This window comes from Rhinatrema bivittatum, chromosome 5 (assembly GCF_901001135.1).
Source record: "Rhinatrema bivittatum chromosome 5, aRhiBiv1.1, whole genome shotgun sequence".
Classification (NCBI taxonomy): domain Eukaryota; kingdom Metazoa; phylum Chordata; class Amphibia; order Gymnophiona; family Rhinatrematidae; genus Rhinatrema; species Rhinatrema bivittatum.
The window spans coordinates 289,668,650-289,681,656 of record NC_042619.1 but is presented as its reverse complement, the minus strand read 5'-3'; the positions used below and the strand labels follow the sequence as shown (position 1 = coordinate 289,681,656).

The 13,007-nt window shown below is 45.1% G+C and overlaps 1 protein-coding gene across 3 annotated transcripts in view; it reads left to right on the top strand.

Annotated features, from left to right (window-relative positions):
• The window catches only part of DOCK5 (dedicator of cytokinesis 5), a 304,075-nt gene that overhangs the window by 192,504 nt on the left and 98,564 nt on the right, over positions 1-13,007 (top strand). For all 3 annotated transcript variants that reach the window (XM_029604105.1, XM_029604106.1, XM_029604107.1), the window contains 4 exons: positions 9,154-9,265; positions 9,588-9,658; positions 10,949-11,055; positions 11,823-11,959. In XM_029604105.1, the coding sequence (XP_029459965.1) occupies positions 9,154-9,265; positions 9,588-9,658; positions 10,949-11,055; positions 11,823-11,959 (427 nt within the window). The remainder of the gene's footprint in view (positions 1-9,153; positions 9,266-9,587; positions 9,659-10,948; positions 11,056-11,822; positions 11,960-13,007) is intronic.

The following is a 13,007-nucleotide window of genomic DNA, read 5'->3' as shown; positions in this document are numbered from 1 at the left end:
AGGCCAGGAAGCCGCATAAAAGAGGAAGCTGACTCCTGCCCGGGACCTGCCGGCATGTAGTGTTTCGTGCCGGGACGAAGCTCCTTTCTCCGTTGGTGCGGGATCAGTGGCCATTTTGAAGTACCATGCAGCTTTTGCCTCACTGGGGGAGGGGAAGGGGGATTTTCCTCCGCAGATTTCCCTGGCGTGTTCGGGCTCTGGGAGAAGCAGGGGGGCACAGAGGGGGAAGATGTTCCCATGCTGCCTGTTTCGGGTTCCTCACAGTTGTTGGATGGGGCCTCCAGGCTTTTTTCTGCAGATTTTGTTTTACTTTTACATGAGGCCTATTTAGCCCAGTAGGAGGCAACGGCGTCCAGTCGGGAGACCCGAGTCCAGCCTTAGGAGCTGGTGGCGGGTTCCAAACTGTATTTATTCTGAAGGAAGCGAGCAGCTCCTGTCCAGCCCCTGCTGGTCCCTGATGAGTCAGAAGACCCAGAGGATGCTCCCGAGGGGTTCAAGGGTATCTCCGGCGCACAAGCCAGTGGTAGAGCTGGATGCGGATAGCGCAGCTCTGGTGGAGGATCTGGAGGAGATTCTGGCTTCTGAGGGAGATGACCGTAAAGTGGTCCAGCCTTTTCGCAAGGAAGACCGTTGATTCCTCAGATTCTTGCTGAGCTCGGTGTTAAGGTTCAGCAGGAGGACTCTGATCTAGAAGGTGTTGATCCGGTCTTGGATGGGCTGCGGGGTCCAGCAAAACCTTCTCTTACCACAAGTCAGTGAAGAAGCTGGTTGATCAGGAATGAGATACTCCCGATGTCAGCTTGAGGGTGAGGAGGGCTATGCTAAGCGTTATCCTTTGCCTGAGCTGATGTTAGACATTCTTTCCCTTCCTAAGGTATATGAAGCGTTATCAGCTATTACCAGGAAAACAACTATTGTAGTTGCGGGGTCCACAGCTTTGAAGAATCTTCAGGATCAAAAGTTGGAGGTGCTTCTCAAGAGGATTTTTGATTCTGAGCTTCTCAAGAGGTATCTGTTCTGAGCTTATAAGCGGCCATTTATATCAGTTTTATGCAGCAGGCTTATCTATGCTGGGTGTAGCAGTTTCAGGATGATCAGTCATAGCCTGGTGAGGAGCGGTTAAGGTGGAACGCATAGAGGCAGCAGTGTCTTATGGGGAGGATGCTCTATAGGACCTAGTGAGGACCTCCTCGAGAATTATGGTGTCTGCGGTAACAGCCAGAAGGTTGTTATGGTTGCATAACTGGCCGGCAGATGTGTTATCCAAGTTCCAGTTGAAATCTCTGCCTTTCAAAGGCCGACTCTTGTTTGGAGAGGACTTGAACCAATTGATGAAGAATCTTGGTGAGAATAAGGTGCGCAGGTTGCAGGGCAGGAGGTTCTTCCAGCCTTGGTCTCTCTTTTGGGACAGTAGGAGGTCTCGCCCAGTAAGGTTAACTCCAGGTCCACAGAAACAATTTTCTTTCAGGGGCTAATCATGGGGTAGGTCCTTTCGAGGGGGCCAAAGACCTTTCAGGGATGCCACAAGTGGTAGCGCAGCTGGGTCTGAGTCCTCACAAAGAGGCGAGGCCGATCCTCTCAGTCGTTCCTGTCATAGGGGGTCACTTAACACGATTTTACGAGGAGTGGGCCACAATTACCAAAGATCAGTGGGTCCTTAGTGTGGCAAGAGATGGCTATACATTAGAATTTGCTCGGCTCATCTGGGATTTGTTTCTAGTTTCCCCTTGCAGGTCCTTAGACAAGCAACTCATGGTTTACGAGATGCTGGACCAGTTGCAGAAGCTAGGGGCAGTAATTCCGGTTCTCAGCGAGGAATGGGAAGGTATTCCAAAGAAGGAAGGCTTCCTTCACCCAGTTCTGGACTTAAAGAGGGTAAATGCAGCACTCAAGGTTACGGGTTTCAGGATGGAGACCCTGAGGTTGGTTATAGCGATAGTTCACAAAGGCAAGTTTCTGGTTTCTTTAGATTTGACAGAGGCATATCTGCACATTCCCATCCGGCCAGATCATCAACGGTTTCTGCAGTTCATGGTTCTGAGTCAGCATTTTCAGTTTCAGGCTCTTCCCTTCGGTTTGGCCATGGCGCCATGCACCTTCACCAAGATTATGCTGGTGGTGGCGGCAGCTTTGTGTTGGAAAAGAGTTCTGGTACATCCTTATCTAGATGACTGACTTGTCAGGGCAAAGTCGGAGGATCTTTATCATCAATCATTTCAGAGGGTAATCAAGACACTCAAGTCGCTCGGTTGGGTAGTGAATTTGGCAAAGAGTCACCTGGATGCGTTGCAGTCTCTGGAGTATCTAAGAGCTCATTTCGATACTTGGTGTGTCTAAGTGTTTCTCATGGAGGAGTGTGTACAGAAAATGCAGGGGCAGATTCGTCGCTTGTTAAACCTTCTGGTGCTTAAGGTCTGGGATTATTTACAGGTACTGGGCTTTTTGGCTTCAACCTTAGAGTTGGTGCCTTGGGCGTTTGCATATATGAGGCCCCTGCAGAGGGCTCTTCTAGCCCGGTGGAACCCACTCTCAGAGTTTCATCTTCCCTTGCCACTCAAGAGTGTTGGCAGGGACAGCCTGTCCTGGGGGCTTCTATGTTCCAATTTGGTCCATGGTGTGGAAATGGAGGTTTTGGATTGGGTGATTCTTACTACCGATGCCAGTCTGTCTGGTTGAGAAGCGGTTTGTCAGCAGCAGTCAACTCAGGGCTTCTGGTCTGCGACAGAGGCTTCCTGGTCTATCAATCGGTTAGAAACCAGAGCAGTGCGTTTTGCTTTACTTGCTTTTCTGCTGTTGGTAAGAGGTCGGTCGGTGAGGGTCCTGTCGGACAATGAGACGATGGTGACCTACATCAATCGGCAGAGAGGACCCAAGAGTCATGTGGTGGGCCAGGAGACTCAAAAGTTGATTCTTTCGGCAGAGCAACACTTGCAGCAGTTAGCAGCGTCGCACATCACAGGGGTCAACAACGTTGAAGCGGATTTTCTGAGTTGCAGACTCTTAGATCCGGGAGAGTGGGAGCTGTCAAAGACTGTGATGCAGCTCATCTGTGAGAGATGGGGCTGTCCCCAGGTGGATCTAATGGCGACTCGTCAAAATGCCAAGGCATTTTGGTTTTTCAATCGGAAAAGGGAGCACAGGGCCGAAGGTGTCGATATTCTGGTGGTGCCTTGGCCTCGGGAGGTTCTTCTGTACATTTTTCCTCCTTCACCTCTGGTAGGCAAGGTGTTGCTGTGGATGGAGAAGCACCCGGATGAAGTGATATTGGTGGCTCTGGAGTGGCCCTGTTGGCTGTGGTTCGCGGATCTGATCAACTTGGCCATTGTCGGTCCACTACACTTCGACATCTGTTGGGTTTCCTTCGTCAGGGGCCCATATTTTCCAACCAGGCTGCTCACTTTTGTCTAGCGCCATGGCTTTTGAGAGGCGGCGATTGAGGTGCTGGGGGTACCCTGATGCATTTATTGCTACACTGTTACAGGCTAGGAGATCAACTTCTCTTTCGTATGTGAGGGTCTGGAAAGTTTTTGAGTCCTGATGTATCATTAACAGGGTACAAGCCCTAAGTGCTACAGTGCCTCATGTTTTAGCCTTTCTTCAAGAAGGTTTGGCCAAGCGTTTAGCTTTAAACTCTCTTAAGGTTCAGGTGGCTGCTCTTGGTTGCCTTCGAGGTACAGGGTTCCTCTCTGTCTTCTCATACTGATGTGGTTTGGTTTCTGCCGAGGGCAAAGAATTTGCATCCACCGGTGAGAGTTTGTCCATCCTGGAGTCTTAATCTCATCCTGAGAAGTTTGTGTGAGGCACTTTTTGAACCTCTTAGGAGAGCGATGCTTAAGGATTTGACCCTTAAGATCGTTTTCCTAGTGTCCATTTGTTCAGATAGGAGAATCTCTGAGTTGTAGACTTTGTCTTGCCGTGATCCATTCCTTCAATTTTCGGACTTGAGGGTATCCTTGCGGATGGTACCTTTGTTTTTGCCTAAGGTGGTATTGGCATTTCATATCAATCAGACAGTGGAGCTTCCAGCTTTTCCTGAGCTGGATTCCTTCACACCTCACATGAGGGAACTTAAGCTGTTGGACATGTGGCGGGCGTTGTTGAGATATCTCAAAGTAACTAATGACTTTCAGAGGTTGGATCACCTTTTTGTTTTGTGGAGCAGATCGAAAAGAGGTTCTTAGGCATCTACAGCTACTATTGCATGGTGGCTTAAGGAGGCCATTGGGTCAACTTACATAGTTGGCTGGTTCCTGAAGGTTTGAGGGCCCATTCGACGCGCTCCCAGGCAGCCTCATGGGCAGAGGATCAACTGGTTTCACTGCAGGAAATTTGCAAGGCGGCGACTTGAATGTCGCTGCACACTTTTGCAAGACACTATCATTTTGATTTTGGTGATCTGGTGTCCAGGTCTTTTGGAGAGAGTGTTTTGCAAGTGGGACTCTCCAGGTCCCACCCTGGTTAGGGAGCTTTGGTACATCCCAGGAGTCTGGACTGATCTGGGTACATACAAGGAAAGGAAAATTGGTTCTTACCTGCTAATTTTCGTTCCTGTAGTACCACAGATCAGTCCAGAACCCGCCCATTCTGTGAAGATGGAGAGTCATCTGCTCATTCTTTCTTCTGGCATGGAATACAGACTTGTCTGTTGAGAATCATATGTTTGGTTTAAAAAAAAAGTGGGATTTTATTATCAAGATCTCTTAGTTTTTATGCTTGGGTACAGGTCAATAATACTGAGGAACTGCAAGTGGCACTAGGGGTTATGTAGCAGTGTCAGTAAAACTCTCTGTCTCCATCTGGTTGGGAGGCAAATCCCAGGAGTCTGGACTGATCTGTGGTACTACAGGAACAAAAATTAGCAGGTAAGAACCAATTTTCCCTTTCTCCTTCTGAAACCCCTACAAGGGGTATCAGCTACATCCTCCTCAGCACCCCACACAATAAGAGAGAGCCCCTGATCCATGTGGGGAGCATATTATACCTCCTGCTTTAGAACATTCCCCTAGGGGCTGAACCACCTTGTCAATCACACTGTCAGCTCCTACACCCCTTGTTCCTTGGTTGAACTTTCTTCTCTGGAACCTTCCCTGGAGAGCAAATCTTATAGTTAACATATTTCTCCTCTATCTCTTAACACCAATGCACCATCTAATGGTCTATAGGGGCCACATTAATGATTCTTAGAAAATCAAATATAATTAGACAGGAACTTGGATCAATGCTCTGTGAATGTAGGAAGCAAAAATATTTTATTTTTAAAGAAAAATATGAATGTATTTTAAGCATCCTGCATCAAGTTATACTAAAACTTTATATAAAGACTAACACCAGTGAAAGTCAGTGTTGAAAACGGACATTTAAAAAAAATCAAGAATCTTCTCTGTGAAGTCCTGGATTACCCATGGGCTTTTTCTGGTAGAGGCTAGTGGGCATCCAAGAAGTAAAAGATATAAAATAAGTTTGATCTCTTGCTTTGTTCCCATTTTGCTTCCATAGAATTTAGTAGCATGATTGCACATTGACTGGGAATTTCTCATGAATATGTTGATAATTATACAATAGTATAGAGCTTTTTAGAAAACAAATTTACTCCCCCCCCCCCCCCCCCATACACATACCCCAGAACGAACAGTCTAGTTCCATCATTGTTTGACTGAAAAAAGGAAGTGGGCATTGAATTACAGTGTCGTTGATTATGCAGCTCTGTGCCTCATTATAATGCTATGAAAGTTCAGTTTTAATTTCAGAATATGTATTTGTGGCCCCCATCCTGCTCAGCTCTTGGGCACGGGGCACACGGCGAGGGCCATAGGCCACACAAGGCTCCATAATCTCCAGTGGTTCCTGCACAATGTTTTCAAGACCCTTAGGGGTGAATTTTAAAAGCATTGCTCGCACTAAAAGGCCCATATATGTGAGCATCTGGGCTGCGCATGAGTAGTTCAAAATTTAAAAGCCAGAAATTACATGTGTATATACGTGGGAATGAGTAAAAAAAATAAATAAATAAAAAAGGAGGGGCAGACGGAGTTAGGGCGTGTCAGGGCATTCCATGGCAGGCCCAACAGTTGCCTGCATAAATACTTATATTAAATCCGGTGGCTGCGATACACAGTGACTTGTTAGCTGCGTATATTTACTGCTGCTTCTGATGAGTTGTAAGTCTGCAGAAATTGCATTTTAGGCCTAACACGCCAGGGTGAGGTGTCCAGGTCAACTGGGGAGAGTACAGGCTGAAGAACTAGAAGGGGTCTGGATGACCTCGGGATAGACTGGGCAAAGTGGTGGATTAATTGGTAAAACTGGCAATGTTCTTCACGTGAGCATATTTTTAAATCCTCTTACCTGCGCGCTTTAAAGCCAACAAAATCCTAAGGAAGGTACATGAAGGACATTTGCTTGAGTAATGGCTTAAAATTAGGAATACACATACGAACTATGTCCCAAATGTTTTAAGAAGCTATCCTCTGAATAGGACACTGGGACATAATGGGTTAAATCATATGGGGTAGATTTTAAAAAGCATTTACTCGAGCAAAACTGGTTTTTGCTCGATTAAATACACTTTACTCAAGTAAGTGGGCTTTTCAAAATTGCTACAATATATGCCATTGAATTGTCCATAGGATTTACTCAAGTAAGTGCACTTTACTCGAGTAAATAGCTTTTGAAAATTGCTACGATAGTATGTCACATTTACATGCGTAACTCCTTTGAAAATGACCCCCTATGTGTGCATACTGTAACTGATGGCAGGGTAAACAAAGTCAAAATATTCTAGTACACCACAGCACAATGAACCAGATCTGCAACTGAATCCAAAAAGCATCCACAAAGTAAACACAATCTCTTCTGCACTCTTCTCCACACTCCTTTCCCAATACAGATCAGCTCTTTGAGACAGGTATCCTTTCCACCCTGAGCCTTTTCAGTATCTCTTGAGTAGCTGAAGTTTTCTTCTTCAAGCGTTCATTTACTCTTCCCTTCTCTCTCTTTGCAAATTTTAGTAGAATCAGGCTTTGACTCTGGTGGTATCTGGCCTATCTAGTCTACCCATCTGCCCAACTAATTTAGTTTTACAATTCCCATTACTCCCTCAGAGATCCCATGTGTTTATCTCATGTGTTCTTGAATTCAGAGACTGTTTTTGTCTCCACTATCTCCACTAGGAGGCAGTTCCATGCAACCACTATCCTCTCTGTAAAGAAATATTTCCTAAGATTACTCCTGAGTCTAATCCTTTTCACTCTCTTCCCATCATCCCTCATTCTAGAGCCTCCTTTCTGTTGAAAAAGGCTTGTCTCCTGTGCATGGGAACCTTGAAGGTATTTAAATGTAGTCCAGTTTCACCGTCCCCTCTGCTTGAGTTTTCCCATTTTTGAAGCCTCCATAAGCATTTCATTAATGCAGTCCTTATTCTATTGAATGCTTCTCAAATTTTCCACCTCTTCTCTGAGTTTTGTCACCTGTTTCCTGAGGGAGTCAATCTGCAGACATTTTTCACACTGAACTGTTTCCTCACTGTGGATCAGAACATTTGTCTGGACAGCAGTAGAAGTGGTAACAATGATGATAATGTTTTGACGATGTTTTCTGGCCATCTTTCAGTTGTTGGGAGCTTCTGGTACCTGTTAAAAGAAATGAGAAAAACTTACCAAAGTCCTTCAAGTAAAATTAGCTAGCCTATGGAATCTTACTTCTACCTCCACACTCAGAATCCCTTCTTGTGTTCCTGTTTGCTTGCTTATTTGATGCTTGGAAATATGAAGTGTCTTATCTTATTCTTTCAGACTACAAAATATATTTGTAAATCTATGAGGTATGTTTTGTGTTGCTCCTTTTGTAGATTCTTGTTGCTGAGGATATAAAACTAAATCAGAGCAACTTTAAACTATTACCACAGAGATCAAATATGATGCTATCAGTCAAGCTCATAAGAAATTTACTTAATTTGTTCTATTTGCAGAAGAACTAAAATGACCTAAATCACTTGTTATTCCTCCCTCTCCTGGGACAAAGCAATACTTTTCTCTGACTGATAATTAGTAATTTATCCTAATCTCTGATCTTAATCTGTTTATCAATGATCTCTAATAGATCTACTATGTCTTATATTTTGGTTAGGGTTAATTTCATACTTATTTGTTTAAGGTCACTAATAAATACGGTTATACACCATTTTTCAAAACCCCTTTTTAGTTTATAAAATGTGTTTTTAAATCTATTAAATATGTATTCTATACAGAATGTATTGCCTTTGCTGTTAAAAATTAGAACAACTAAAATAATTACCCAAAGGATTTACTATGGTATTACTACTTAAGCTTCCCCTGAACATAAGTGTTCTGTTTGTAGTTCAGCACTTCCAAAAATGGGCACCCTGTCATGTATTGTAACTGTGTATAAGTGGTAGCATATGCGGCACTGCACTGGGTATAGAGAACCAGCCTGGGATGGAAGAACAAAGCGACTAGTTAGCAATAGTCTTGAAGAAATGGCAAGGAAGGGTATGCCCTATAGTGCCAGTGTAGTGCAAGATAAGGAGAGATAGGCAGTTGCACCTGTGATTTGATGCTGGCTCCCAGAAAGGTGGAACCATAGATTTTGTGGAGGCTGGAAAAATTCTTCTCTGAATCCTTGCAGGGCATGACAATGGAGACAGTCCATTGTCCATGATAGTTCTCAAATTGTGAATCACTACGCACGCCCCTTCTTTCTCTGCCATGAGCCTTCATTCGCAACTATTCATGGATTTTCCCTTTTTTTTATATCGTCTCCTAACTTATTTTAGTCCTATCATTGCACATAGTCCTCAGCCAGGAGCTGTGCATCTTTCTGGAACTCTGCAATTGTGGGCCCTAAATCTGGCCACTAGGTGTTGCCATTGCATGATGACTGGGTCTCCCTCCATGCCAGGGCTGGGAACACTGCCTCCACAACATCTACAGCCCCACCTAATCAGGGGTCGGAAGACCTTAACTGGGACTTGAACTCTGGACCCTCCCCATGGCAGTGCACGAGCTGGCCACCTGTGTGGTCTTGAACTTTTATTTACTGTAGTCTGTTTCTGTTGGTCCTCTAAAAGATATCACAATCCACAGAGACTCAATTCTTAGACTGCAAATTCATTATATTCTTACCATGCATTTTCAGATTTTATGGCAAAAGTGAAGATGGGGATGAGTTTAACAATGCTATCCGCAAGCTCTTCCTTTCTTTCAATACCCTGATGGACAGACCCTTAGAGGAGGCCATCAAAATCAAGGTTTGTGTGACATTTGCGCTATTTTCTTCCAGCTGGAGATAGCATGCACTGGTGCCAAATGGCTCCACGTCCTAAGGGGCAGGCTTGCTCCATCTTGATGTGCTTCCTTTTCTATGCTTGGATAGAAAGTATTTTGGCATCAGCTTTATAGGATAAGAGTCCACTTGTACATCTGTTGAAGTGAAGTCCTGGCTTCAAAAGCTTCTGTTTCAATAATCTGTTAATCTATAAAATGCTGCCAGCAGTCACTTTTTCTTCTCATATTTTAATCTGTAGCTATTAAATAGAATATAAGAAAACATTGTTTTGTATTTCTTTTTAGGGAGCAGCTTTTAAATACCTACCAAATATTATCAATGATGTGAAGTTGGTGTTTGATCCTGTAGAGTTAAGGTAATTTATAAACACTTCTAGCCTTGTGCATTACACACAGTCCCGTAAGGTCAAAGCTCTTCTGTCTGTGAGATGCAGTATCTTCCAGTCAAGCTTAATGGTGGCTTTCGACAGTTGTGCAGTGCTGCTGAGTTGTACTGGGTTTGTTATCTGTGTGTTGTGCTATTTCTCTTGTGTCTTAACTGTGCTTGGAAACCTCTCCAGGGATGGGTACGGTCCCATTAACCCCCACATTGAGGTCAGACAGAAAACCAACAAGTTTTTAATGGGCATATGATCAAATTAATTGGGAGTGTTTACTGCTGCAAAAGTCACCGTGCCTCTCTTTAACCCAGCTAAAAGTACACGTGGCGTGGAAGCCTGGGCATGCTTTTAGCTGGGCAGAGGAGGGCAACCTTCAGCCAAACCATTTTACCTGCAAAATCTCTATTTACTGGGGTAACTTACTTTGAACATTTTCCTCAAGAAGGGCAATTTTTCAAAATCTGTTTACCCATGTAAATGCTATTTTTCCAGGGTAAAAGGGCTTTTTGAAACTTGCCCACCCTATACGCGAGTAAAAGTGTGTGCGTGGATCAACAACATGCACACTTTTACCTGCGGGAAGAATAGGTAGGATCGGAAGGCTGGGGGAGGCAACAGCTCAACGTCGTTTAGCATTTTCAAAGCTATGCACGCTTTTTTTCCCAGGAAAAAAAATTATCCACAGAGAAAGGAAGCTGCGGGCGCTTCTTCCCTAGGAAACGGAAAACCGCAGGCGCGCTTTCCCTGGGAAAACTAGTGCGGTGTCCATGGGGGGAAAAGTACCTGCCCACTTTGCCAACGATCCTCATAGCTTTGAAAATTGCCCCTGACGTTATCAGAGCCACCGTCTTAGCCAAAAAAAACGTGCATAGCTTTGAAAATTCATCAGAAGCCTGTTAGACGTCTGGGTGCAATCTGCCTTTGTCTCAAATAGAAAGTGCAGACTACTGTAAACTTGTGGTGGTTGCGATGGCTTCTGTTTGACCGGGGTCAGCAGCGCCGTGTGGGGGTGGTCTCGGTAGATGGGGAGGTGGAATGGGAGTCCCCTTGTTAGCTGGCAGCTTGGTTCCTGTAATAGGCATGAGAGCTCGGAGAGTAAATGGGTAGAAAAGGGGTGACGGGGGGGGGGGGGGGGCAAATCTTGTGGCGAACAAATGTATTGCTGTAGTAGGGAAGAGATGATAGCATGATCAGAAATGACAAGGACATGGGCAGGTTTCCTCTACAGCACGGCACCAATCATAGCTCCTTTCATTTGCTTTCTAGCATTCTTTATAGCAAGTTCATCCAAAGTATACCCGAGAATCAGCTAGTCCACCAGAAACTCACCTGCATGACCAAAATAGTGGACAGCGATCTCTTCCGACAGTCTGGTGAGTAAATACTCCGGCCACACCTCCTAGGAAAGTTCTTTTTTCCAGGAAAAGGAAAATGGTTATCATGTCTTAATTTGCTTTTAACATCACTTTGGGGGGGGGGGGAGCAAACTTAGGATCCTGCCAGGTACTGGGGACCTGGCTTGGCCACTGTTGGAAACAGAACACTGGCCTTGATGGACCCTCGGGCTGACCCAGTATGGCGGTTCTTAACATTCTTGGTTTCAGTGCTATGTGGATTGTTGCAGAGTCCGTGGCCATTTTTCCCTTCAGACTTTGCATCAGTTTTGAGAGAGAAAATACACACACATGTTCTCTTAGAAAATTGCCTAGGGATTTGCACCTGCTCTTTCTGTGGATACTTTGTCCCTGTAAAACAATTCACATAGTTTTGAAAATCCAAAGCTAGTCCTGTTGTTGTGTCCCCGGACCTAGCCCCGCTCTGATCCCACCTGCCGTTTTCTTAGATAAAAGTGCACTCCTGGTTGATCCCTGCATGTACTTGTACCTGCATACAGGTTGGGAAGTTTTCACACAGACCCTTTACCTGGGTAAATGGGTTTTGAAAAGGCCGTCACCATCTCACTCTCTCCTTTGAGTCAGTTAAAAACAAGGTAATAATTTTAACTTGGCTTTCCCAGTCAACACATAAAAAAAAACATCCAGGTCTGGCCCATGTGGTTCATTATACCTTAACCAATGTATAAGATGTTGCTGTGATATTCTGTTTTTTTGTGCCTCTCTCCCCCACCTTCCATCACCAGAGTGTAGAGATGCTCTCTTGCCGTTGCTAATAGACCAGCTCAGTGGCCAACTGGATGACAATTCCAACAGGCCTGACCATGAGGCCAGCTCCCAGCTCCTTAGCAACATTCTGGAAGTGCTGGAAAGGAAGGATGTGGTGAGTACAGCTGACTGCCGCAGAGTTACAGAGGAAAGGGGCTTGTCCTGGCAGGCTGCATGCCAGACGAAGCTTGCTTTAAAATTTGTCCGCAAAAAATAATGTTTCTGCCGTGGAAGTGGGTGCTCGGAATAACTTTGGAGCAGGAGTTGGTATTAGTCTGGATACCTGACTGCCTACTCTGCAAAATGTCAGGTGTGGACAAAATTTCTGCCCAGTAGCCTGAATTAAGGAAAGCTTGCGATGAATATAGAAGATCCTCAGTTGTGAAGTTAGAGTAAAAGAGAGAGTCTGGGATCTACATCATGGCGAGAGGAAATAACTGGGGCAGACTATATGGGCTTTACGGGCCTTGTTTGCCATCATTTGTGATGTGTGAGAATAAGGCTGGACAGTTAAGTGCAGGGATATATGTCCAGAGAGATCCTGTGCTCACCTCATTCATTGCAAGTGTTCTAGAACATTTGCAATTCGTGTTCTAGAACATGAACGTTCTAGAACATTCGTGTTCTAGAACATGAACGTGAATATTTTCAGAGCTGAGTGTCCCTTGGAAATCATGTCAAGACGCTAATGGTTGAGTATGCATGACACAGTCAGTGTCTGAGCAGTGGCAGAAGACTGGTTGAGTGTTTCTGCATTACATCTGATATAACACAGCTGTCAGGGACAGAGGCTGGCCGGGACAGCGGCCATTAGCCGCTGTCTCAGGGAAGCGGGCGCTGGCAGTCGGCCAGCGCACGCAAACTACTTCTGCTCCAGGGGAGCAGTTAACTAGTGAAACAAAAAAATTGTAAGTTTTTGGGACAGGTTAAGGGGGTGGGGAGGAGAGGGGAAGAGGGAGGGGGTTTAGGTAGGGGGGTAGGGAAGTTCCCCCTCAGTCCGCTCCTTAATTTGAGCGGACTAGGAGAGAACAGAGGAAGGCCTGATCTTGTCGCCACTCATAATCTACTAAAATCCCCCCCCCCTCCGCGTGCACTGCCCTCACATACATGCACAGTTTTTAAAATCTGGCATGCATGTGCGCACGGCCCATGTATTTTATAAC